This window comes from Coloeus monedula (assembly GCF_965178545.1).
Source record: "Coloeus monedula genome assembly, chromosome: 3".
Classification (NCBI taxonomy): Eukaryota; Metazoa; Chordata; class Aves; order Passeriformes; family Corvidae; genus Coloeus; species Coloeus monedula.
In genome coordinates, this window is record NC_138783.1 from 43,516,573 (window position 1) to 43,544,016 (window position 27,444).

The following is a 27,444-nucleotide window of genomic DNA, read 5'->3' on the forward strand; positions in this document are numbered from 1 at the left end:
GGTTCAATAGTTTTCCTTTTAATTAAATTTCAGTAGGAATATAAGACAAAGACAGCTAAGAATAAATTCATCTATGTAGTTGATTGTTGTGATAGAAGATTGATTTGGGTTTTTTTTAGATAAAGGGCATTAGTTTTTTAACAAGAGTAAGCTTGTCCTCATGTTAAAAGTAATAATACAGAGCATTTCTGCATTGCAAGGAGAAAATTAATTACTGATATTGCAATGACATATCTCTACAGCTTATTTGCTTGTGAATTGGAAATCTCCTGCCACAGCTTTCATAAAGTCAGAGGAAAAAGTACTGCTGTCATTGGGGTTGCTGTTTTGTAATGGTAGGCATAGCCTGCTTAAGGAGCAGAGAAGAGTCTCATGTCAGAGCACTCTCTCTGTGTCCCTGATCCAGTCAGTGCCCAGATGTACCTCCACAGAGCTGCCTACATGGAGGGGCTGCCTACTAGGAGGTCCTGATGCCCTCAGACCTACAAGCACCACCCCCGCCTCTGTCATCCTACATCACATCTGGTATTCCCAGCCTGCTGGCTAAGCCACCTACCTCAGAGCCTGATCCAGAGCTCACAAGAGGCAGAGGGGCAAGTCTCCATCAATTCTCAGGATGCTTTAGAAAAAGCCCTAAAATAAAATTATTAGACCACCTTATTTGCTAGAAATGAAGGGGAGAACAGAGAGGACAAGGAAACCCCCTGGATTGTCTCTAGCTTCCTCCTTGTGTTATCCTTCAAAGCCACAGCTATGGCTGACAGGTAGAATGTCCAGTTTTAAGAGTCAACTCACAATATCAGATACTTGATATTATGACAAAGTCACAGGTTAGAATAATTTAAACAAGGATACCTTTAAAATAGCTTAAAATACTTGCAAAGTTTCTGAGAATTTTACAGTGCTTGCACACTAGTGGTGGCTTGCTGCAAGTGCAGAAGTGTGACAGAAATACTGTACCAAATGATGTCAGCCAGACAAAAACAATCCAGGGTCTTGCTGTTGACCCGAGTTGTACACTTCAACATAGGTGTCTTTTACAGTTCAGTGATGAGAGCACCATCAGGCACAGGAACAAGCTGTGTGCCTTCAACAAGCATCTCTGTAGCAAATATCTGTTAAGGAGGCAGGTGAGAGAAGGAAAATGATTCATTTGTGGCCACTTGAGATGTCAGGTATGGTCTTTCAGAAAGCTTGGACAAAGCAATGCAATTCTGATTCTGTCCCAAGAGGACATATACTAGTTAAGGCAAAGCAAGTTATTTGCATAATAAGTTAGTGTCCAAATGCTGACATTGTCAGTATAATCACTTCTTTTAAAGCATAAAAGAGATTTGTAATAATGAATGAAATGTCTTTCCCTCTCTTCTCCCCAGTAAATTATAGAAAACCATAGTGACACACAGAAAGTGATAATGACAAGAAATCCGTAATTGTAGCAGCAAGAAGAATACACAAAACAAACCACACTGGAGACAGTAGCTATTAATCTTCTTTAGTATTCCTAGACAAATCTTTACAATTTTCACTTTGCAAGTGGAAAAGGTTTCTGTGATATTTACGGGTATAACAGAACTGGAATTCTGAAACAAAAAGTTTTTTTAGATTCTGGTAAACATGAAAATTTTGTAATGTATGGAAAATGTTACCACTCTAAATCTCTCATAATTTAGGTGTTTGGGAAGGTTCCCCATCCACCTAGTACAGTCTGGGGAATAGTTTGCAAAACTCAGAACATTTGCTGTATGCAGTGACAGCTGCGTGACGTTTATTTCTGGCACACGGTTCCCCAAATGAGCTCACTGACGTTCACTTTATGCGGAGAATGTCTGAGTTCTGCTTGGGAGAGACTTACGGACACAGCTGACTTTCCATGTCATCTGCAGAAATTCTCTTCATCCTGTATGCACGCCGGCAGCTTGCTTTCACTCAGATTGATTGCTGTTTTTCTAGCCTATATTTAATATCTCTGATAGATGCTTAATTGCTCCCACTGGGATCATGGCATTTAACTGATCACCATTAGTCTCCACTCTCTGTCATGCTCTATTGATACTAAGTTGTAGTTTCTATTCACCATGCTCTTCCCTATAACTTGTTTTATAATCTCTCTGCTTTTCCATCTCTTAGTACATTAAAGAAACTTCCTGCTTCCTACACTGCCTTATAACTCTTAAAGACTGAAATATGAGTTATTTACCTTATATCCAGTATCAACACCCTCAGCCAAAAGCCAGTAGTAGCAAGATGGAAACTTTAATCTTACTTATACTTATGAAGCACATCTGTATTTGTACTTACATGGATTAGAAGTTTCACATTCATAATGCTTCTTTGAGAGGAAGAAGATGCCTAATCCTGGCATGAAAACAGGAAGCAGCTGCAGAAACAACATGTGATGAAGTGACCATAATCCCATTCCCCATCCCTCTGTGTCACTGCAAGGAGAAGTTAGAGGATCAGAAATAAAGTTAAGACCAGGAAGAGGGGAAGGGTGGGGGGAAGATGTTTTCAAGATTCAATTTTACTTCTCCTTTTTCTACTGTTTCACCCATGATGGTAATTAGTGAGTGATCTCTCCTCGATGTTATCCCAACCCATGAGCCTTTCATTATATTTTCTCTTCCCTGTCCAACTGAGGAAGGGCATGATTGAGTGACTTTGGTGGGCACTAGGGAGTACAAGAATTTATCTTCTGCTCATTGTGCCAAGGCCAGTCCTTCAAGTTCTCTTAAGAAAAGCTGTGGTCCCCATTCAGCTTTTTGTGGCTCTCATTCAGCAAAGCAATGCAATCAGCATGTCATCCCTTGCCATCTGCTGTCCTACACCTCTCCCTGCTAAGCTTAAATTGAGCACTTCCAGGGAAATCCAACCTCTCCAAAGTCTGGGGGAGTTTTTGTCACTGGCTTGGCTGCATCAGGACATCAGTCTGAAGAAACCTATGAAGTTAAAAGAAGCCCTCCATGTTTTGCAGGTTTCATTTTCTGCCTGCCCCAGGACAAGAAATCACCTCATCGTGTCCTTAGCTTTGAGCCCGCGGATGCTCTGAAGCCCTTGTTTTGTCAGGGCAAGACAGTGCAACACATGGTACAGGTCTGCCCAGTGCAGGGTCAGGGCACCTGATCTGGGGTCACCTGGTGGTCTCTGGAACAGGAGGCTGGGAACAAGGGGGACAGTGACCCCTAAAACAGCCACCTCTGGTCACACCACCAGATGTTTGCCTGCATGTTTACCTGCCCAGACCTAAACCAAGGGTCATATCTGGGCCAGAGCAGAAATTCCCACCTCGCTGCTCCTGGGTACACCGAGTTCTGATGATGATTGGGACATCAGGGAGGACTGCCATAGGACAGGCATTGGCATTCACAGCACAGGTCATACTCACATGGAGATGAGTATTTGCTTTCCCTTTATCTTCTAGGCTGCAAATGAATAACCATTTAAACACATTTGTTATTTAAATAAGGCCAAAAAGGGAGCATAATTACTATGAAAACCAGTGCACTGTGAAACCTGTAACATTTAAATCTAACTGTTGACCTTAAAGAGTTTCATCTCATTACACTTCCAGGAGGTAAAAAGGGCCAAGTGCGGTACTGCAGAGGGCAGCTGTGGTGGCACGTAATTCTGTGTTGTAAATCCCTGCAAAACATTTTGTTAACACCTACCTGCCCTCCTCTCTTGTCTTTTTTTCCATCACCACTTGATTCCTCTTCAAGCATCTGAAGAGACTCTCTGACTTGAACCAAAGAAATACTTCATAACATTTCCAGGCCTCAGAGGATGTCAGAGTACTTTTAACTTTTCTACTGTCTTTGAAGAGATGACATGCTGCTGGGACTGTCCTCTAGCTCACAGCCCTCAGAAATGCCAGGAAAACCCTCTTTGGTAAGGAATTATGTATTGTATGTTCAACCCAGTGTGCCTGTCCACGCAGTGTTGACCAAGCTGGCGTTCTCCATGCCAGAACCTCCTTCCAGAACCAGGACCCACTGAAACTCACCACCTTCGGGCTGCCTAGGACAGGGAGAGTGACACTTTCTGCTCTGAGCCAGCATGAAATGGATTGGAAAAGCTGCTGTGATTCAGCTAAAAGGAATACCTTGCAGGAAGAGAGATGGCATCCAAAAAGGCTGACAGCAAAATCTGACTTGTCTCTCAGACATCCCAGGTGCTTCACTGCAGAACTGGTGAGAGGAAATTTGACCTATTCCTACATGTGGCAGTCAATAAATGATGTTATTCAGCCTGGAAGGTAAGAAATGCTGAATGTGACACCAGACACTGCCTAATGCTGCCTCTGCCAGGGAAACAGAGAGAAAGCAGGAAAGCTCTACAGGAGCCACAGGGCCTGCAAAAAATAGATCAGTGTTACATAAAGTCCACATTCAATTATTCAGGCTCTGCCTACTTGATGCATTTGAGCGCCAGGTTAGAACAATGTGTGACCCTGTGTCCAGTCAGAGCCAGCAGTGAATTCGGAGGCAGCACCTCTGAGCTATCCCCAGTCAGAACAAGGGTACACTGAGTAATGGAGCACAACCACAGACCTGATTCCTAATTTGTCACACGAGGTCAAGATACGGCAACACTTCAGAAGGACTTTCAAGAAGTAGTTGTTCCTTGCCAGAACACTGTATATTCTTAGAGTAAATGCAGCTACAGGCAATGTACAAACGCAATGGCAGCTGCTGTGTGCTCAGCAGGAGTCCAGGCACCAGCAAACACAGGGCCTTGCAGACACAGAGCTTCAGAGATGTGTCCTCCTACTTTATTCTACATGAATGCAATCCACATAATCAGAATAGGGAGCCCAATTTAGTAAGTTAGTCACTGCACAGACACCCATCAGAGGCTGTCCCTGTCCCTTCTCACCAGTGCCACACCAACATCATGTAGCACTGCACCCTGGAGCTCTCCAGGCTAGGTCTGGTCCCACAGTGCAGCCGGTAAAGGGGTGAGTTCCTGCACCCAAACACTGTGTCTCAGTACTGAAGCCAGCTCAGGCTTTGATGCAAGACATGCTTCCAGCTATGTGATATTCATTGAATGTGTGCAAATCAGCCCCTGAACATGCCCAAGAGGGCTCATTGCTACAGACATGCTTCCTTTGTTGTCCAAAGGAAAGAAATCAGCTAGGACAAGGCTGCTGCTACATGGGCAGCATATGCAGCTGGGGAATGAGACCTTCCTTCCCAGGGGCTCTTTGGAAGCAGACAGCAAGCAAAGGTGAATTGTGGTGGCAGCAAGCTCCTCTCCTACTGCTAGCATTCCCCTCGGATCTTCTCCATTATAAGATGGGAGCCTAGGAGAAACAGTGACTGCGAGCAGGCTACCAGCACAGCAGCCTTTAGCCTGCACATGGGAGGCAGGCAGGAGTAGGCCAAGGGCACACAGCTGTCCTCGAAGTCCCCACATGATTTAGGATGGGCACTCATTTTAAATGCCATTATTTACAGAAGCACAACCTGCCAATACCATAGATCTTGCGACAACTACAGGTGATAAGTCACTTAGCAGCACTGGTTTCCAGAGGCACCAATAGCCACTCACCCTACAAAAGTCAGCCCATTTCCATCCAGAAATGCATTGCAGGTGGCACATTCCTTTGGTAGCACAAGAGTTGTATTAAATAAATTGCCCTAGTCCTTGTAAGCAACAGCCAAAAGGGCTGCTTTGAGTCAGCCAGCCCAGCATCAGTTCCCTCTACTCAAGCCCTTTGCTCTTCTGAAGTGCAGTAAATAGAACTTGCTCCACTGCCAACATTTAGGGGTTGAAACTACCCAGCAGAAAACCTGCACCAATACTGCCTTCACTTTAATATTTTTCCCTTTTTCCCCCGACAGGGGATGTCAGGGTCACCCCACCCAACGAGTCCTGGTGCTACAGGCACAGAGATGTGCACTCATAGGAATGCAGGTGGGTAGCAGAGCTGGTCTGGCTGTTCCAGCTGGGCTGGAACTCACACTTCAGAGGAGCTTTCACACTACACTACAATGAAGAGCTACAGAACTCTGGGGACACACAGCATGAATTGTAGGTATTTGAGAGCCAAGGAAGAGAAAAATGTCTGCGGTGTACCCACTGACTTTCCAGTTCTCTTTGAGGAAATCATTATTACCACAGTCAAGAGAGTAAATTCCAAACTGAAAGAGATCTGTCACCCCTCATGGACACCAAAACAGGCAGGACCAAACTTGAGGCAACAGTTTGACTGTTCAGCTTAACTGCTTCATACACCATTCACTCCCTCGTCCCTGATCCACAGTTTTACACAGCAAACAGCTCTGCCTTTCCTGCCCAGAGCTCCATTTCAATTAGTTGTGGACTGCAGGGAAACCACTCCAGCTACCTCAATATAAAATGGTGTAAGAGAAGGGAGAACCAGACCCTTTGTCTTTAAAAGCTCAAGACTGTGATTTGCATGGGCAGTATTTTCCCACTTAATCCTCTTCACTGTAATTCAGAGAAGTAAAGCAAACACTCTGCAGAGGAAGTAGATAAGTTTGGCCATTATTTTGTTAACATATGCACACAGTGCTAGCCACTATTATTAACTCAATACACAATCTTTATTCTGTTATTTTAAAAGAGGCAATAGCTGCAGCCTGCATTAAAAATATTTTTCACAAAATACCTTTCACTGTAAAAAACAAAGAAAACTCTACAGATGGTAGAGGAAACACTACAGGCTACAACTTTTCTAGAATCACACACCAGTTTCCCTGATCATAGTAACTCTTTTGAACCCTGACACAATCCAGGGATCTGCATGCTGCTTCCAGTTCCCCTTCACAGAACACATGGTAATAGCGGTGGAAAACAGGGCTGAGTTCTTGTGATTCTTTGGAGCCACCTGGAACTAATACTGTATCAACACTTTCTTCTTTCTTTTTACTACCACCTTTCAGGTGCCAAGGAACTAGCAAATCTTGAGAGTGAAAGGAGGTTCTGTTAGTGTGAACAGGCAGTCTGAAGTCTGCTACTGGCTTGGCACTACAGCTTTCATCTTTCAAGCCATTAAGGAGTTGGTCAGACCATGCTGAGTCTTGGCTGCTGTTATCAGGCCCTTGGTCACTAAGTGGTCTCTCGGCTGTGCCAGTATTCATTTCCTTTTCTTTGTTTTTATTACCATTCTTTTCTTTAAGGTATTTAGACTTCTGGTTTTTGTATTCTTGTTCCATTGCCCAGACATAAATGAGTGCTTTTCCACCAGGTCTTAGAAGCCGAGCTAGTTCATGGATAGTAGCCAGTCTCCGCTCCTGGAAAGGAAAAGCAAAAGTGTGAAGTCAGTACATAAACAAAAAGTCAGGAGAATGGAATGGCAGCAATTCCTCCTTGCCTAAGATACACTAAAACTTGAAAGGAAGGTGTTTTTTCCCACTATTTATTTTCATTCATAATATGGCCTCCATCACTGTGTGCAAGCCAAGACATTTTCCTAGACATAATTTCTTCATCAAGACATCACTCATGTCAAGCATTGGAGCGGGCTGTCCAGGGCAGTAGTGGATTCACCACCCCTGGAGGTATTTAAAAGACTTGTAGATGTGGCACTGAGGGACATGGTTTAATAGTGAACTTGGTGGTGCTGGGTTAACAGCAGGACTTGATGATCTTAAAGGTCTTTTCCAGCCTCAGTGATTCTACTATTCCCTTTCCATTTGAAAATAGTTCTGTGCTGAGCAGGATTTCTTGGACATACCAGCCCACCTGGAAAAGACAAACACCTTTTCAAGAAGGTGATTCAGTATTTAAAATCCCAGATTCAAATCTACTGTACCTGATGATGCACAGGCTAAGTTTGCACCTGAAGGGGTCAGATTTACAGCTTAAACACAGGTCTTCTGACCACACAAACAAAGATATGTTAGCGTTCTCCAAAACAGAGTTCCTTCTATTTTTTTGTACTGGATTTGGAATCATTCACTGCATTTCTGGTATGGAAAGATCCATGGGGCCTCTCTAAGATGGTCTAGAAGCTTGTTACCATGGCACAGTTCCTGCCAGGAGAACCTTACCCAGCCCAAGGACACAGCAGACTGGTGAGTAGTCTCCCTTTTGTTTGAAGATGGACAACGAATGCACAGATTAAAAAACCCCAAATCACAAGATCTGCCCAAGATATGAGCCTGGAAGCAATATATCACTTGACTCCCAAAGCAGAGCCCCCTTCTCCAGTGTCATTAATTGCAAGCACACAAAAATGAAACCCAGACATCAGGACCAAAGCTTCAGGGGGAGCAAGGGTATCTGAAAAGCAGAGAAAGTCTAAGAAGCAGCAGTAGCACAACAGCTTAACTCTGCTCTGACAACTGCTTACACCAAATGCAAACCTTAGATTTCTTCCCATTTTGTTCTTGCCTTTGCTTGTACTGTAGTATTGGCAGCTCTGCACAGCAATACAACAGTAGAGTGGAGCAGAGAGAGGGGTGACTTACTGCTGTTGAGAAGTGGTGTATTACAGCAATAGAGATGCAGGCGTCACAAGAACCACTGCGGATTGGCACTGACAGGGCATCACAGACAAACGCCTGGAAATGTTTTTCTGCACAAATATCCACCAGGTTTTTACTGCGATCACAGCCAACCTAGAACAGATAATGTTTCTTTAAGCTTTTCAAAAGAGGATAATTACGAGACTGGAATATGATTCTCACTTGATGCTTAAAGTAATAGAGTCATCACAGTCTCCCACTGAGGGAACACAGTTTAAAATCAAAACAAGAGCAAGTGTGAGAAAATATCTTTAAGAGAAGTATATAGTTCCCAGGTATAGACAAAAAGAAAACAACCTTGATGCTTACTTAAAACAAAAATGAAAGACCGGGTACTAGCTTATTATAGCACGCTGATTTTGAACCAGCTTAAGACGGACCAGGTTGCAACCTAACTTTTCTTCAAAACCCATTTAAGGTGTCTTGAAATGAGCAAAATGAGAGGTGATCTAACCTCAGTATTTTGTTTTCATTTCAACTGCCATTTGTAGTTTGACAACATTTCAAGTACCCAAATACTGAACTCACAAAAGCTGACCTACAAGTGTAAACAACTATCCAGGGACTTTGGTGGCATCACTGAAGTATGGCATACAGCTTCACTCATCACCCAGGTTTTGTCATTTCAGTGTAAGTAAAGAAGTGCTCAGATATCTTCTTCTTACCCCTCAGTATCATGATCCACAAAAATATTTAAGCACAACATAATTTTCCAAGGTTCTACACAGTCCAGTGAAGTGAACCCTAAGAGCCATTTCAGAACACCTCATAAAACATTAGTTTTTTTCCCCATTAAACCCTGCCCAGTGTCCACATCAAAGGCAGTAACACAAAACTTAACATCTTTGAAAAATCAGCATCTAGAAGTGTTTTTTCACATGCCTGCATAAAAGCAGTAAATCTAAATTGATCAAGACACCTTCTGAAAGAAATAGAGTGAGGCATGCACCATCCTTGTTTTCATGTTTGCCACGCACACTGAATACTCAAACCAAAGCCCTGCTACCAGGCTGTATATTAAACTTTGCTTGTATAAGAATAATAAATTTGTTTCTTTTCAATGACCAACAACAAGTAGATAGCAGAGAATAGGTTCAGAATCCTAAATAATTACTGTTGACAGTGTTTGTTGCATTTGACACCGAAAGAATACTAAACCATCTTTGATGCAAGAAGAATAGCAAACACCTTACTCTGCTTAATCAACCCAGAAGAGACAACAGTACCACTAAAATTAAAAACCTCTTTTGCAATGATTAATGAAAATATATTTATTTTCCATCATAATTTTTCATTTTATCCATTCAAATCCTTTTATCTTTCAGCCTACCATCACAGTTTTGAAGAAAACCAGAATTCTGTTCCAGTCTTATGTCCTGAAAGCTTACCGGTGAGCTGCCTTCTACTCAGGGCCCTGACTTTTTATCCAAAGTAAATGAAACAGTTGTGAAAATGCCAACCTGACAATACAAGATAATCCTCCACAGAAACTATGAATATGTATATATTATCCTGCCAATTAGCAGTAAACAGACCTGGAAAGATCAATCCTTCAATCAATTGCTTTCTTTACATTCATTCCTTGGTCTCTCACATTTACTAAAGCACTGAGTGAATTGTGTTGTTTATGAATAAAAAAAGGAAACTCTTGTTTACTTGAAAGCAAACAAATCCCCATCATTTGACACTGGCAGCCAAATGAAGTGTCTTTGAATTACTCTGACAACCTGCATGTTAGCGATTACACACCTCATTACTGGTACCTTTAACTACTTCTGCAATTAAGACATTGGCTTGCAGTACTTAATAATAAAATTCAAAGGACGAAATTCACTGCTGGCAGAAGAAGGAAGAAGAACATTTGCAGCTTCCACTGACAGCAAGCTTTCCCAGAAAGAATTGCTTTGGCCCTCTACATCTAGAGTAAAAATGGGCTGGATAATGGAATACAATCCTCTGTTCCCAAAACGACCTTGAAAAGGTCTACAATGTATGCTGATGAAATCCAATGAACTGAGAATGAGAACAAAGGCACGACTGCCAGAATGCAAAGTCCACATTTGCATCTAAATTATATCAAATATTATGAAGTCAGGTTTACTTGTATTGACATACTTTCTAAAGCAAATATACATCCTAAGCAAAAAGAGGCTGTTTCGCAATGAAAATGGAGACTTTGAAACAGAACACTTTGAACACACAGCTGCTCTAGAATAGATATATTAGGCTAAAACTTTACATGGTTTTAAATGTAAACATGACAATAGGTGCTATGCATATATGCATAAACTGTGAACAGAGGGAGTCATCACAGATGCCTGGTGCTGAAGCTAGGCAACTTTAGCATGCTTACTAGAATTATCTCTACGTGATATTTCAAAATAATTATAATCCAGACATCTGTTCTCACATCCCTGCCTTTTGGGAAGTACCTCTACCCCTCTCTGCACATCTTTTTTGTGATGTAAACAATGGCTCACAGGATCTCCAGAGTGGCTGCTGACAGGTACTGTGATTGAAATCCACTTGGATTTCACACGCTGATTTTCAGTTTATAAGGATAAATACTAACTGCACCCAACTCTTATTTTAAGACAGGAAATCTACATTAGTATGGAGGCCTGTAACTCTGTAACTAGAACCCCAGCAAACACAAAACTTAGGAAAGGGGCAAAGGTATGTCATCAGGCATACCACACCCTCTCTGGGCACACTGGATAATACAAACCTTTAAACAACCAAAATATATATATAAAAAAAGACCAAGATACAAGAGGAGAAGAGAGGGAGAAACAACTATAACACCTGTGACTTGTCCGAGTTTGCAGCAGCTCTGTACTGGCTTCCTGGAAATGGATAACATAGGCAGTTATGCCATCCTGCTCCTTGATGTTCCCATACACCTTCACCTCCACTTTTTCAGCAAGGAGTACCTAAAGCAGATTTTATAAAATCTGCTTAATGCAGTGGTTTGGTATAGATCATTAGGGGGCAAAAGACACTAATAAATAGCTTGCTTTGTAATGATGCTGCAAATCTGCAAAAGATAAATCCTCCTGCATGCTGAAATAAAGATAGGTAAAGACAGGTACACATTACCCACCACTATGTATTTTCTTTCTACATTATAACTAACTCAGCCTGGTAGATTTCGTTCATTTAAGTATCTGGGAACCTGATTTATTCAGCACATTACAAAGCGATGAACAAAATGACATCTAATTCTGAAATCCAGCCACCAAATGGAATTATGTGGCTCTCCAGAGAAATGCCTCAGCTATAACCAATAGCATGAGAAGCTCAAGAAACCAAATTATGAACAATTAGTCTGAGTCAGGCTTTCAGTATTCCTTTCATGTAGTGTTTTGGTTTTCCATTGCATATACTCAGGGTATCTCTGAAAGCAAGTGCTATGCCTAAGACCCAGAGTTCATTTCTCAGTGACAAAGCAACAGAACCAAGCTGACCCATACAGCATTCATTCTGGTTTTTTGCTGCTCTTGCCAGTTCCTTCTGAGCTCTCTCATCCATTTAATGACTGTTACTCATTGAGAGAAAAGGGCAGGAAAGGTTCATCTGCCATGCCCTTCAGTTGCTAAGATATGGTGAACTTACTCCAGGTATACCTTTACTAATTGGTTTTGTCCCTCCTGCTTTTACCCACTACTAAAATATCCTTGGGAGAGGAATCTATTCTCAATCTGTATAAACCCAGTGCAACTAAAACCCACCCAACATTATGCAACCATACCACAGTAAATATTCACTCTCTTTCCTCCCCACACCCTGGAAAAACCAAATTTTTATATAGTTCTAGTAGATCACAGTTTGGGCCAGTAATGCAGAAAACAGCGATGCACATCGCACAGCAAAAAGGTGTCTTACAAGGTTTTGTGAAATGTAAATTACGTTACCAATTACCTCTGAATGACACACAACAGAAATATGAATGTCTGTATTAAAGCAAATCATTCTGGCTCCTCTATTGCCAAATTTTTTTTCCTATCATCAGTACTCTGTCACGTAGAGTAATTTCTTTATATAAAAAGAAAAAATATCTACCCTATGGCATTTTCAGTTGTTTGCCATTGAATTTCCCACCAATTTATTAGTTCGATTACAAATGTAAACCACAAATTTGAAAGACTTCAATGACTTTTCATTCACACTTTAGCCCTGTGAGGATGCTGAACATTCCTGCAGAGACTTACACATCACCACACCTACCTGAACACTGGAAATAAGGAGACAAAGCTAAAGCACATAGAAATTGATGAGATCATTGCCATAGCATCAATGAAACCCTTGTGGTAATTGGGGGAATGCCTAAGACTGAAACACAGTGTTCCATAAAAATAAAAGCTCTGCTTACAGATATGAATATTAAGATTGAAAGCACCTAAATAAAAGCTGTTAAAATAATTCCCCCAAATGAGGTTGGATGGGGAGAGAATTGTGGAAAAACAACCCTAAGAACATGTCTCTTTTTTGCATTCATTTTAACAATAAAGAGGTGGGTGAGACAGAAAAAGTAATCTGAAACTCTATTAAATTCACCCTTTCTCCAGCCTTTGTGCTAGCTACATCAGACATGGATTCCACCTCCAGCTGAAACATTCTTAATCTGAATTTGTCATGAAATTGCTGCTCTCACACGGTGTCAGAATAATGCAGCCATTACAGCACTGTCACTTTCGCTGAGCATAGATGGACTCGTGCATTTCATTGTCACATTGGATACTCAAGTAGATAAGGCTGCCTGTAATCATCTGGAGAAACTGAAGCAAGTACAACAGCACAGGCCACAGTGGAGATGTTTTCAGACAGTACCTGAAGATTAAAACCGTCAAGAGAGCCACCTTAGCCTTGATCTACCATTAGCACTGCTACCTAAAGCATAAAAGTGCACAATAACCTGTAAAGCATATTGCTTGCCTTCAGGAAATGCTTGCCTCAGGTTTTCAGTACTGCTGAGTCAAAACACCCCAAGCTACAGAGCTGTGCCAACAGTGCTCCATCCAATCCCTACACAACTCCTAATTTTGCAGCACTGCTTTATTGCTTCTTTCCCAACAGGACCTGGGCTAAGAGCTCCAATACATTGTGTACAAAAAAAGGATGTAGAATTGACTAAATTTATGCCTGGTTTTCACGCCTCCAACTAAAGAGGAGTAAATGAGGGAGAAAACTTATGCCCTGCATCTAGGGAGCACTCCCTTTATCCCAACAATGCACCTGATACATAAAACATTCTGTAATCCCTCACCCTCAGCTCCATGCCTAAACCATGGTAGATGGAATTAACAGCACTTGAGATACCTTGTCAAAAGTTTAAAAACACCTGTAAACACAATAAACACAGGGTTTCTTTAACCATACTTTGGAGGCTACATAAAAATAAGTCTAGTAGAAAAAAGGAGTCACATCTACCATCCTGAGGCTCTGTGCTGACTTGTAGATGAAAACAACCAAATGCAAAGTCTAGAGTCTATCTCCATCTAAGAAGCACTGGTTGTCACCAATGGAAAATAAAACATCTAGGGAGGTCAACTGAATGAAGCAATTCCCAGATTCTATTTTTCAACTGTTTCAACTGCTTTTTTAACAGTTTCCTCCATTTCACTGTTATTTTTCATGTTTTTTATCTCTCCTGCAGACACATATGAAATGAGGTGAGTCCTAAAGTAATAGAGGAGAGGAGCTGGCTTTCCTTTGACTGCCAGCCAATGTGATCTTTCCTTTCCTTGGCTGGTTAACTGCAGGCTCCAGAAAACAGACTGGTGCTGGCAATTCCTGAACACAGCATCTTGCATTAATTTCACTTTAAAAGTCTACCACAGACCTCCACAACTGCAATTTACCAAATCCATTCTAGGACCAGTTGAGCTTCATGCTACCCTAATAAATGTTTCTCCTCTCTAGTTAGGCTTGTTGATTTTTCTTACAGGAGTCAGGACTGAAAGACTGAAATGTACTGAAATTAATAATTATACTCAGGCTACAGCAGTCAGGCATAAAGATGCCTACTCATTAATTGGATGATGTTGTTCTAGCCCATAAGAACAGTAAGGGAGATAATTTACTAATACAAACAGGGTTGTAAATAACAACTTATCTTTTTTAGCTGAATATAAATAGCAGGACAGCAACTCCTGAGACAGACAAACAACTCCAAGTTTTAATATCAATAATGAATGCTTTGCCCTACATAGAAGTTTTAAAGCCTGACGGATTTCAGAGTGTTTCAGAGGACAAACCTGTGAAAGAATCGGACAATCCTGGGAGAGAGCAGATACCATAAGACACACTTCTCGGAGATTGCTTTTGGGTTAAAACAGCAAGTTTGATTTTTTTTTCCCCCAAAAAGGTTTTTTAAATATTTGCAATGAAAGCTATCTCTTGGTTCATATTTGTATATACTTCATCTCTCCCTGACAGGAAGGGAGAGATGTAAAACTGGACTAAGTACAGACTGTGAGACAGCAGAAGAGAGAATATGAGCAAGAATGACGTCAGAATTGTCTAAAAGTGAAGAAAAGGGAGAGAAGGGCCAGAAATCTGTACCAAAGTTTTCCCTGTGAATTTTATGTTGGTGTATTTACTGGGCCTGTGCACAGAGCCAGAGGTGGAACAGCCAAACATGACATCATTCACAAATTAGACGTATCACAAGGAACTGAAGAGGACAGGAAAAATAGTGTTGCCCATGGAGATTTCACCCACCCACCAACCAAGTGAAAATCTTGTTGGAAGCATTCAAATTGCCCAACCATTTAATAAATTTATTCAACAACAATGACAAAAATGGCTAAACCATCCACTAGAATTTTTCAATCCACTGCACCCATTACTACTTTTCTCAACATATTTTGAATTACAATGCAAAAGTGGCTTTGAAAAAAAGAAAAAGGCAACACAGATAATGAATACATGTGGAAACTTAAGACAATTGGTAATTGATCTTGGATCAGGAAATAGCTTTCTGTTCTCGGCATTCTTCCAATGCCAACCTGAACCTCCAGCATGCTACAAGTGTATGATAGAATAAACACCAGAACCAACAAAAACAAATTACAGTAGCTACTACTTACCATGTACAAATCCTCGTTGATGCTTAGGTACTTCCCATTACCACAGCCAATATCAGCCACTATTGACCCTGTTGGCAGGGACCTGAGAAACTCTACAATTCGGGGCCATGGGCTATGCCTGGTACTGCTGAAGTGTGTGGCAATCTCTTCATACACCTTGTGCACATATTCTTGCTCCAGCTTTGAGGCTTCCATCTCATTCTGGGGAAATGAAGGCTGCACCAGTCTATGCTGTCCCTTCTGGCTGTCACAGACAGATGGGTAAACTAGATACAGCAATGGATACAAAATATTAATTTTTTTAAGCAACTCCTCGTTGATTAAACATGTTTAGAAAAATTAAATTAAAAGTGAAATATTAAAATGCAAAAAAATGCTTCGTTCCTCCTTTATCTTTTAAAAACTGAAACACAGGTCAAACTGCAGAAGTGCTTGATGACCTGAAAACGAGTAACCTGCCCACAAGTACCAGAGGCTGTTTGCAGTGATCATTAATCTGCTGTGTTAATGATGTTTATGCTCTCAAAACTGAGATAGTGTCCCCAATGCCAAAGACCACAACATCATCGCAATTCAGCCTCAGAAATTCTGTTCTAAGGGCATAAATGGACTTCAGTTCCATGTAATCATTGAGCCACCTGTCTATTATTATCTCTACTGCCCTAAGGCACTGTACATGGCTCTGTCACTGCAGATACGACTCCTTCTCTAATGTACTTATTGTCTCAAAATTACAGGCCCCCTCAAATAAAAAACAATCAAAAAAAGGAGGAAAACTTGAAGAATAGTTATTTCTATTTTGTTACATTATTAAGCACTTGAAATGCCAATAAAACACAAGACTCCAGATTACTCACCTGGCTCTGGAGCAAGCCAAATGCCTTCCTGTATAGAGAAACTCCAGCAACCACATGAATGCAACCAATTCAAGCCATATAGCATGCTATGAACCATCCAGGAATAGCTATGAAGACTACCAAAACTACTCAAAGGAGTCAAATGATTTGCTCAAAACCAAAAGCAGCTACCTATTGGTGATAAATAACAATTTTGACTTGAAGGTTGCCTCAAGACACTTACTGCAGTTGCAAGGGCTCCTCCTCACTTTCCTGAATGTAAATGACGTCCTTGTTTCCCTTCGATTTAATGTTAAATCTCCAGCATCAGCAGTGATTGTTCCAACTTTTTGCCCAAGCTCTGATGCTTGAATGACATCGTATTTTCTGGGTGTGATCCTAAAATAAAGCAAGAGAAAATAAAGGAATAATTCAATTTGCATCAGAAAAAAACCCAATCCACCTTTGTAAGAAGGTAATTTTTACACTCTGAGAGAAATGTGACTACAATATCCTATTTCACATACTTCTGCCTCTCAGTTTTCCACTTATTCAATTTCAGAGAGAAAAGAGATGACACATAAACTAATGACATGAATTAAAGTGTTGTTTAATTGCATGTAATTACATTTCCCTTCCCTCCCTCCATTTTCTTCCATAAAGTTTGATTGTTTATTTGTCTAATACTTAATTTTAAAAATATATTTATTTTTGTCCTGGTTTTGGCTGGGATAGAGTTAATTTTCTTCTAAGCACCTGTGCTAACAGCAGCAGTGCTGTGTTTTGGATTTAGTACGAGAATAATGTTGGTAACACACTTATGTTTTAGTTGTTGCTAAGTGGTGCTTACTCTAAGTGAGGACTTTTCCGTTTCCCATGTTCTGCCAGTGAGGAGGGGCACAAGAAGCTGGGAGGAAGCATGGCCAGGACAGCTGACCTGAACTGGCCAGAGGGATATTCCATACCACAGAGCATCATGCTCAGTGTATAAACTGGAGGGAGTTGGCCGGGAGGCACCGATCGCTGCTGGGGGCAGGCTGGGCATCAGTCAGTGGGTGGTGAACAACTGCATTGTGCATCACTTGCTCCTCCTGGGTTCTGTTCATCTCTCTCACTCCCTTTCATTACTATTACAAGGACTTCTCAAGGCCAAAAATAAAATGCTGCAGACCCTCTTGCTTGGCACAGGGTGGTTTTACTATTGCAGTGCCAAGAATAGAGTTTTGCCAGGTTACCCAACCAAATACGAAAAACATCACCAATGAACTTCATCAGAAAAGTCAGAATTTTACTTTCACCTATGACTCAAAAAGAGAATACATCTTTTGTCCTCCTTGATGACACTGCATAGCTTATTTCTAAACCCTGTGTTTCTCTTTCAGAGAGAACTGAACAAAAGCACTTTTCCTGTGCACTTTGTTAATGGGGTCAAAACAAAGTCTCTAATTCCTTGGCATTCCAAGTATACACACTGGAAATATGTCCAGAATAATTTCAGAACTGACTCTTTTGCTCTTATGATTTGACTTCTGAGGTGTAGATAAAAGGCATCACAAATGTTATTAAATACATTTTGACATTATGTAAACAAGTGAATTAGCTACTTCTCGCTGGATGATTAATTTTGATTACGATATGACATTCCAGTGGCATGAGGGAAAGCTTACTCCAGTTGAGTATCCTGACCCACTACTGCTTATAAAAAAATATAGAAAAACTATATTTAGGAAAGGTGGACAAGAACCAGCATGGGAATCACTTGTACTTGAGTAAAAAGATCTAGGATCTTCATTTTCAATGTCATTTGTTCACTGGTTCTCAAAAGACAACCATCACTTGAAGGTATAAGGGAGTTAAGTAATCATCTCATTGCAGGTTTTAATAGACAGGTACACTATTCCAACTTGAATGGCTGCTGGCCAGTACTGCCAGTGCCCAGCACGCATCCTTCTACCTCCTGGGAGTGTGGCTGCCCAGGGCCAGCTTGGAAGGAGCAGAGCTGGTAGCCCTGGAGAAAGCTGAGGCCTCAGCAAGGGCAAGCCCTCCTTCCCCTGGGAGCTGTGTTTAAGCGCAGGCTGTCCCACTGGGCCATGCTCCAGTTACAGCCCCAGATGCATCCCCAGCTCTGTCTGTGTATGGCCACTGCCTTGACCCCTGGTTGGTGTTCCAACCTGGCCTCAGCCCAGCCCATGGAGCTGCCTGAGGCCTGGGGTTGCGGACTGCCCACTGGCTTGCCTGGCCAGCAATGTCACTGACACAGAAACTGCACTGTGTTCTCAGAGCTGTACGTAGCCTTTCCAAAAGGCAGCTGACAGTATTTGACAGGACAGCATAAGACGCTTACAACGCTGTTATCTGTGTTCAGTCCTGGATATCAAACAACAAGGGAGTTCACTGCCCTGGCCTTCTATAATGATGCACAGCAAAAGTACCGAGTGCTTTTTACAACTCTTCAATTTAACGAGGGAATATGCAGGTGGTATAAGAGCTCTATAAAAATTAACAACGTAAAGATTATCAAGGAGTTCATATTCACCCTTCTTCATAATACATATTAACCAGCAAAATTAAAAGGCAGAAGATTTTCTGCCAGTAAAAGGATTTGGTGTTTAATTTACACAGAATGTAGTTAGTGTCGCCAATTGACTGCTGAACCCGTGACTGCTTAGGTCAAACAAAGGAAGAAATGCTTACTATGGGCATTTCTGTCCAATTCAGGGTTGCCATACTCACCTGAAGTGCATTACTGTCACACTCAGAGCTCACCAAGGTTTTACGCTTTTTGCCAATTTCAGCACTCCAATTGTAAGTATCTCCCAGTGGTGTACAATTCAAAAAGCATGTACTTAGATTCTACAATAAGCAAAGCCCCAAGACATACTTCAAGAAATCTCTTTCCAGCTTCCCCAAACTGCTCAATGCAATCTTACCAGCAGCTAAACTATCCCTAAAGCAGCTGGGAATAGCTCAGGAAGACTCCCCTCCGTCACCCTGAGGCTCCCAGTGCAGGGAAAGTCACTCTCTTAAACTAGCCCCTCTCTCAAGGCTTTGGCATATGTGATCCAATGGGAAAAGTTGTGAGCTGAAAAGAAAGAGAATGGTGACACTAATTGCACTACAATCAATTCTTTGCAAGCTCAGAGTCATTGAGAACTTTCACACTGCAGATGTAAGTGAGAGCAATTTCCAGCTGAAACTTCACTTGTGACAGCAGCAGGAAACTGCACCTCAGGGACTGGCAAATAGCTCCCTAAATCCCCAAGTTCTTCAATTTAACCTAAGCAGCATCTGAGCAGCAGAGTGAACTTGTATATTAATTCTAAAACTTGATTTGACTTTTTTCAGAGTAATTTTAAATACAGAATATCATTAATAAAGTAAACAAACAATATTATTATTCCTCTATTATCAGCAATGCAGGGACTCTTACACATACCCATGTGTCCACAGGTATCTGGATTCTCCAGTCATCACCAACAAACTACATCGGGGCAACATAATTGCCACTGTACGGCCATCAGGATGTTTGAAATCCATCACAATCTAAAAAGAAACAAAACCAGTCACCACAAATGAGCATGACTTATAGAGCCTCATACATAAACCAGGTATTCTCATGTCCTAGCTTTGTTTGTCTCTCTAATGTGTTCAATACAGAATATTTCTGTTAAACAGCTACGTTCAAATCTCAGTAGTCACAAATATATGTATATAGAGATAACTAAAATTATATATTAATTTCTTTTCACAATAAAAACTTTGTAAGAACAGTAGCACTGTTCAACCTCTGTGTGTATCTGGCAGAAAGGACTGCCATCCCTCAACTAAAGGCAGCTGCATAAGAGGAAGAGCGGGCTCATTTGCTGTATCTCAAGCATCTGAAAGTTATGTACCTGGACTAAGGCCGTCAGGTACTGTCTTTTTGTGATATCTATGCAGAGAGACAAATTTCTCCACAGGGCTATTCATCCTAGTGTAAAATGTACAGCTAAGTGATGTGGAATGACCCTATGCCCTCTGGAAAGGCCTATCCATTCACAGCAGAGGAGTGGAGACAATTAACTCAGTAGATACATAACATTCAGATAAGCAGTATTAGGTGAGAGAAATAATTTCCAACCTGCCCACATTCTTGGAGGTTTGAAGCACAACAAGCACATCCCCAGATCCTGACTAACATGCCAACTACCAGACCATCTTTTTATTATCTGCCATCTGGCTTCCAGCCATGGCAATATACTGAGGTAGCGCTTTCCACTTTATTCCAATTTCACAGCCCAGATGGCAGTGGTACATTTTGCTTCTACTTGGGCTAGGAATGTTACCCTTTTACATTTCCCAAATGAGAGAAACTCTTGCTGTGGAAAATAAGGAGCAGGTCATTTAAGCAAGCCAAATGAGTTACAGAAGACCTACTGAAAAAGAAAAGTGGTCAGAAACTATTAAGTCAGCAGTTCCTGGTACACTGGAGAATTAGCACCATGAAAATGCAGCCATCTGATTTGTAACCTACTAAGCAGGCAATTTAAAAGCAGACTTACTCCAGTATGCCAGATTGAAACAAATTAGGCAGTTCTATTTCTGCGTACAGATGTGTTTAACAAAGAGAAAACAGTGGTGCAACAATCAGTCATTCAGCACAAAAACTCAGCAAGACAGAGACTGAATAAGCAAGACTCTTAAACACTACAAATTGCCACTAACAACAATTACTATTTAATGTTGTGCACACTGAAGCAAAGCACAAGGGACTTTACATTTTTAGGAAAAAAATTATTTATACTGTACTACCACTCACATAGAGTGACACAGCTTCTTCTCCTGTTGGGTTATCTAAATTTAAGGCAAGAAGTGACAAGGGTGACAAACAGTGGGGTTGAAAGGGGTAGAGAGGTATCAGGGAAGAGGAATAAAGCGTAACTATAAGCTCTGATTAGTGATCATGAAACATTTCAATAGCTACACAAATAGACAAATGGCAGCCACTTGCTACTGTACTCCTTCCCTTGCACTTTGCAGTTTCTTCTAGGAAACCTCAAAGAAGCATTGGGTGAAGAAGAAGAAAATACAGTGGCTTTACAAATCTGATGGGGATGCTGTCCTGTAAAGCACAAGTAGCAGCAAATCTCTTTAAAAAGATGCAGCTATCTGGCAAGGCAAATAAACCAGAAGATAACTAATCAGGAGCAGCACGTAAGGAAAAAAAAGCATGAAAAGAAAAGAAATGGGGAGTGAAGTGGTAGGATGAAATGGGTGAGATGATGCCACAGTCTGTCTTTTGCCTCTCTGGCTCAGTGCTGCTGGGGACAAGTGTGAGGGGACAAGTGTGAGGGGACAAGATAGAGACTGGGTTCTTCAGCAGTATGGCAGAATAAACTGAACATATGAGTGCCCATGTTCCTTCCAGGAAGGAATCCCATTACCCCACTGGTCCTCTTTCTGAGTCAGTAGTAACTACAAACATCTGTTCTTGCAGACGATATTAAAAAACTGCACTTTGTCCATGAATCAATGAGAAGACCTCTACTGGGTCCCCTGCATTTCCAATTCCCATCTCCCTCCAGGGCCCAAAAGAGGACCTTGTTCCCTTTCACTCCCACATGCCAGGCTGGCGACTCCGTATGAAGTAGTGGGAAACAACAGTACCCCCAGCTCCCTGCCTTCTCTGCTGTTTTACTTCATACATCTCCAATTCCTTTTCCCCCACCATCTGTGTGGCCCCAGAGTCTCTTCACAGCAGATGCTCCTCAAACCCTGTCCTGTAAACAACTGTGCATCCCAAACAACAAAGGTTCAGAGTGCTCTATAGCAGGTTACACACTGGCAATGAGAGGCCACAAAACTATCCCTAGCAGCTGGATTTTCAGACAGCAGTTGCAGGAGAATAGAGAAGAGAAGAGCATGTTCTCCTGGCTGAATTTCAACTACACTAAACCAACAAGAAATACATGAAACAAAATTTCTGATGGTGCAGAATTTGAGGCTGAAAAGCAAGAATTTATCTTGGTAACATCTAGTCCTGACCAGAACAGAATCCCAGCTGTGTTCCCGCTCCCTGCTTTTCTGGGAAGGGAAAACTTCTGTACTATAATTTCATTTTGTGTGGCTGCTCCCCATCTAACTAAATTTCATCCTTATGAGAAGCTGGGATGATTTGGGAAGGATAATATAAATAAAGGATTAATTTACTTGGAAATGGACAATGACATCAAGTAATTTGCAGTAATTAAAAGAGTCAAAAATCTAAATCCAAAACCAACTTTTGCTCATGAAGCAGACTGAGGTCCTCAGCTAGAATGTACTGAAGTTTTGCACTAATCTATTAACAATAAATATGACATTGCAATTGAGACAGAATAAAATTTAAGGAACATCTGAAGATACTTAGTATAATTCCTATGCTTCATTCCTTTACCTAGATTAACTGCACCTGAATGCTTAAAAAACCAAGGAGTACTTCTTCTATCCTTTGTTTACAGCACAGTAAAGAATATTTATCCCAGAAGGATTTTTGAAGAACTCTGTTCTTATCTCTGGCAAGCCTGTTACTGACTGAAGTAGATAACATTCCCACACTCCTCTGTGTCTTTATCCTGGGACAGCATTCTCAATTCTAACTATCAAACACACATGCACACAGAAGATTAACGTGTGTGGTCCTCTTTTTAATTTACTAACGAATTACAATCAATAAAGCAACTTTGCCACTGCTGAATCAATCTGCTTCACGACAGCTTTGCTCCACAGGAGCTATTTCCAATTACTATTTTTGTTTTCACCTATTTTCTTTTTTCTCTTAGATGGCAGAGTCAATAAAGATCAAATTTCCAGCTAGCTCATGGTGCATCATCCAAGGATTACAATCAAAAAATAAAAACAGTGGATGCTATATAAGTTTTACCATTTTTCCTTCTACAATGAAAAAAGTGTGTCTCTAAATATAGCAAAAAAACCTTAAAAGAAACAGTTAATACCTACTTGTGTTTTTAAATAACTTGTCACGATGCCAAGTTATTTAAGAGAGAGTGTTCATGAGAAGGGAGCACATGAAGCAGTAAACAGCTTTCAACGATGGCTAAACATCAAAGCAAAGAGACACCCACATCACAAACATTGTTCCTGTGGCATAAAATATGGCAAGGTGCAAAAATCAGAAAATAATCCAACATAAGAAGGGAATAAAGTATCTTTTTCTTAACACCTCAGCATGCAGAAGTCTGCACCACCTTTCAGTGCAGTGGTACTATACTTCATGAAAGAGTAGGAGGATGAAAGTGAGTGACTGGTCTATAAAATAAGTAAAGATTCAAAGGCAAAATAGAAATAATGCAACAGAGCTATAAGGACAGTGTTAATAAGAATTTCACAGCTACAGTGGGGAATGACAATTATTTTTCTAAGCTTTGTCTCTGATGCAATTTGTATTTGATGTTAATAGACTACCTTAGACGAAACACACACTAAAGCTAAAAAAAGTACAATGTGGAATGCTTCTCAAGACTCTGACATTATTTACTGAATTTTCAGAGAGCAAAGACAGCCAGCCTACATAACAGTTTCCCACATGTAAAACAGATGAAAAAGAATGTCTACTTCAAAGACAGCTGAGAGGTTTAAAGCCCACACACGGAGCTTGAACACCACAGTGGGGCTCTATGCAGAGACAAGAGCCTGCTGGCTCACGCAGGACCAAGGCAATCAATTGGTAACACACAGCACCTTGCACTGCAAAAAACCATGCTAAATTCCAAAACTTGGGACTCAGGAAATGCTGAAATTTTAAAGGAAAGCAATTAGGACTATCTTTCCTGAATAATCCACATCATAACAAATTAACCTTATGTAATGTATGCAGATATTTACATCCTATATCATGTTCTCTGGCCATACTTCAGAAAACGAGTGCAGCATTGACAATCATGACGATGAACTACTTCAGCACTGCCTTTCTCAAAAATCTCTCAACACATGTGCAGGCCTCCCCCGTATCAGATTTATACCAAAGTAGACCATCTCTTGCTAAGCCTATTTATCCACTTAGGCACTATGGCGATGTTACTCAGATGCTTAGTATACTTACTAGGCTTCCTTTCTTCAAACATTGTACTCAATTTTCCATCCATCTTCCTGAATTCTCTGTGTCATTTTAAGTATCTATGCATTTCTTCCTTTTAATCAAAGTCTAGTACGAGTGTTTAAAAAATATTTCAATATATGGACAGCACTTCGTTCTTTATATCTGAGGTCTCACCTTGTTATGATTTTCTTGGTAAGTGGAGTTGAGTGCATCCACTGAACAGCACACACCAGTATCTCTCCTAGCTACTCTGTATGCTGTTGACTCCATGATACAAATTCCCTTACTGTCTGGCCTCTGTTTAAAAGGTTCAGGTAGTGCACAAGAAGAGAAAAACTACTGTAATTTTCAAGCTAACCACAGTTGGATGGAGGAGCTTCAAATCTTCTAGAGGCCTTGTCACAGCTAGCTGGAACATACACCACTCTCCTTTTGTACACAGGGATTCATTTTTGGAGGTCCACCAGCTCCAAGTTATTAGAAATTACCAGTCACCTCACTAGCTGGATGCCAGCTCCTTATGATGCCCAGCGAGGTGGCTGCTCTGCCCAGCCTTGGCAGAGGATGGGATGCTGGTGGTACTTCTGGCACTGTCCCACCAACTTCTGACTGCTGCTCTTCCCATTCTAAGATCCCTCACAGCTGCTACAAATTTTTGTGCTTCACTCCTATGTCTTCTCAAGCTGACTCCGTGTTTCAAAAGCCATTAAGTATGTCAGTTCCTACTGCCTCTAAAATACCACGTTTCTTTTGTATGTCAGGACATTACCTGTGGTCTTTGCACCTTCCCAGATCATTATCTGTGTTAAAACTCAATGCTGAATATTAGACTCACATGTAAAAGGCTTTCAATCCCTACAGTAAAAGACAATAGTTACATTACCACTGGTTCTCTCTCTCTGTCTCCCCCAACAGGTATAGATTGCTCCTTTCTGGAAAGTGCTATCTAACCCAAGCATAAAACCTTGATGTCCTTTTGTGAATCCAAAGAGTCTTTCTCAACAAGAACCAATTTATTTATTCTCACTAACATTTCATCTTCATCCTTTAATAAATTGCCTCCCTAGCTCTTAGCTTAAATTCTTTTAGTACACAGAAAGCAAGAAGCTAATGCTGTTAGTCTTTATTTAATTTATTTTACTGACTTAGCCTCTGCAGTACTTTCCATTCTTTCAGTCATACATCTTCCTTTAAATCCATGGGTGCTACTACACTGACATATAGGGAATTGCATCCAACTATACCAGGACAGAATGTGCCAGAAATGCACCAAATCATTCATCTTCCCTTCCAAAGGAAAGGAAATTTCTAAGGTTTTACATCAGTTGCTTTCTAATGGAGTACATTTCAATGGAAGAGCACAATCATCCTGACCCTGATGGGCTCCAGAGAGCTCAATCTCTTAAGATGTAACACCCAGACATCATAAGAAAGCAGTTCTGTGTCCTTGATTACATCTACTCAGACTTGCACTTAATGTATTACTCTGTGTCCTGAAAGCAAATAAACTTATTTACATGTTTAATACTGTACCAAATGTCTACCAAGAAACTACTGAACAAGTCCTTACAACACAGACACAGCTGTTCTGTAATAAGCACAAATTTATATGCAACTATGATATTTGGAGGATCCTGGTAGCACACGGTCTATGTGGTGCCGTGGCATATCTGTAATTCTTCCACACATTTAGAAAAGGTCTCAAGAGATTCTCAATATCTAAGTAGAACAGGGAACAACTTTCAAAAAGCACATGGCACCTTTCTAAAGCATTGATTGTTTACAAATATCTGTGGAAATACACACAATTCTCACGCTACTGAGGTTGCATATACACATAAGCAGGACTCCCTTCAACTGTAATTTTACGTCCATTCCACGTTACCTGTACATTTATCATTTTGTCATCAACCATTATAGCCTTTAATTGCAAGTTTTCTACAACAGAAGCAGTGTGAGGAATTGTAAAGCCTCCATTCAGTATAAAGAATAATTGATACAGCAAAAACCAGTCTTTGGCTGAGTAATATTGCCAAACATGGAATAAAACAGGAAAGTGTAATTTGCAGGAAACAGGAGCTGAAATATTTACATTCAAAGTGTAGACTCATACCAAGTATTAGTGTGGCACAGACCCGCCAGCTGTTGTAAAACAGCCCAACTCCTTGCAGGGTCAGTGTATTTCAAGGCAGGGGTAAAACATGCTGCGTGTTCATTATCCTACACTGTGGAAAACCATCTTCCCTCACTCTCTACAAACATTGGGATTGCTCATCAAACCTTATTCTCCTCTGCAGGTCTCAGCTTTCTGCTTGCAGTGCTGTAGTACAGGAATTAAGTCTAACGTAAAGTCTGGGGTGGAAACAGGCAAATCAGTTCAAGATAAGGACCTACATTTGGCCTTAGATTTTAAAACAACCCATTAGGGAACTGAAACCTATGAAATGAAACAATAGATGTCTAACTCAGCATGAGCTGAATTACCCATAGGCTGGACTGACTCAACCCCCACTGATTACAGAGGAGCTCAGGCATGCAGTGCACAGGTACACATGCAGTGCACACCTACTCGTAAACTCTAAAATGCCAGTGCTTTAATCCCAGACTGAATACCAATGACAAGAAGTTATTAAATAAGGCATCCAAGTATGGATTCAACAGATGCTTCAACTCTGTTTAAAAGAGTTCTGCCTTAATTAAAACCTCTTCCTGCACTATTATCATCACTACAATCTTGGCCCCTACATTCTGAGACAGTAGTATGGAAACAGTGTGGTGCTGAATACCTGTAATTCAAAGGGATGAAATGATGAATTTATTCGCTCAGAGTTTGAAACAAAGGTCAGCTAGTCCTTCTCAAACCTCCATCTAACAGCTGTCTCAGAGATCATTACAATAAAAGAGAACTTCCAGGATACAAGACATGCAAACTGTGCCTTCCC

The 27,444-nt window shown here is 41.0% G+C and overlaps 1 protein-coding gene across 5 annotated transcripts in view; it reads right to left on the reverse strand.

Moving 5' to 3' along the window:
• Positions 1-6,556: 6,556 nt before the first annotated feature.
• The window catches only part of ALKBH8 (alkB homolog 8, tRNA methyltransferase), a 44,699-nt gene continuing 23,811 nt past the window's right edge, over positions 6,557-27,444 (reverse strand). For all 5 annotated transcript variants that reach the window (XM_082278106.1, XM_082278105.1, XM_082278108.1 and 2 more), the window contains exons 9-13: positions 19,862-19,968; positions 16,670-16,824; positions 15,590-15,855; positions 8,442-8,591; positions 6,557-7,262 (exon numbers count right to left, since the gene is read on the reverse strand). In XM_082278106.1, the coding sequence (XP_082134232.1) occupies positions 6,693-7,262; positions 8,442-8,591; positions 15,590-15,855; positions 16,670-16,824; positions 19,862-19,968 (1,248 nt within the window). In that variant the 3' untranslated portion in view covers positions 6,557-6,692. The remainder of the gene's footprint in view (positions 7,263-8,441; positions 8,592-15,589; positions 15,856-16,669; positions 16,825-19,861; positions 19,969-27,444) is intronic.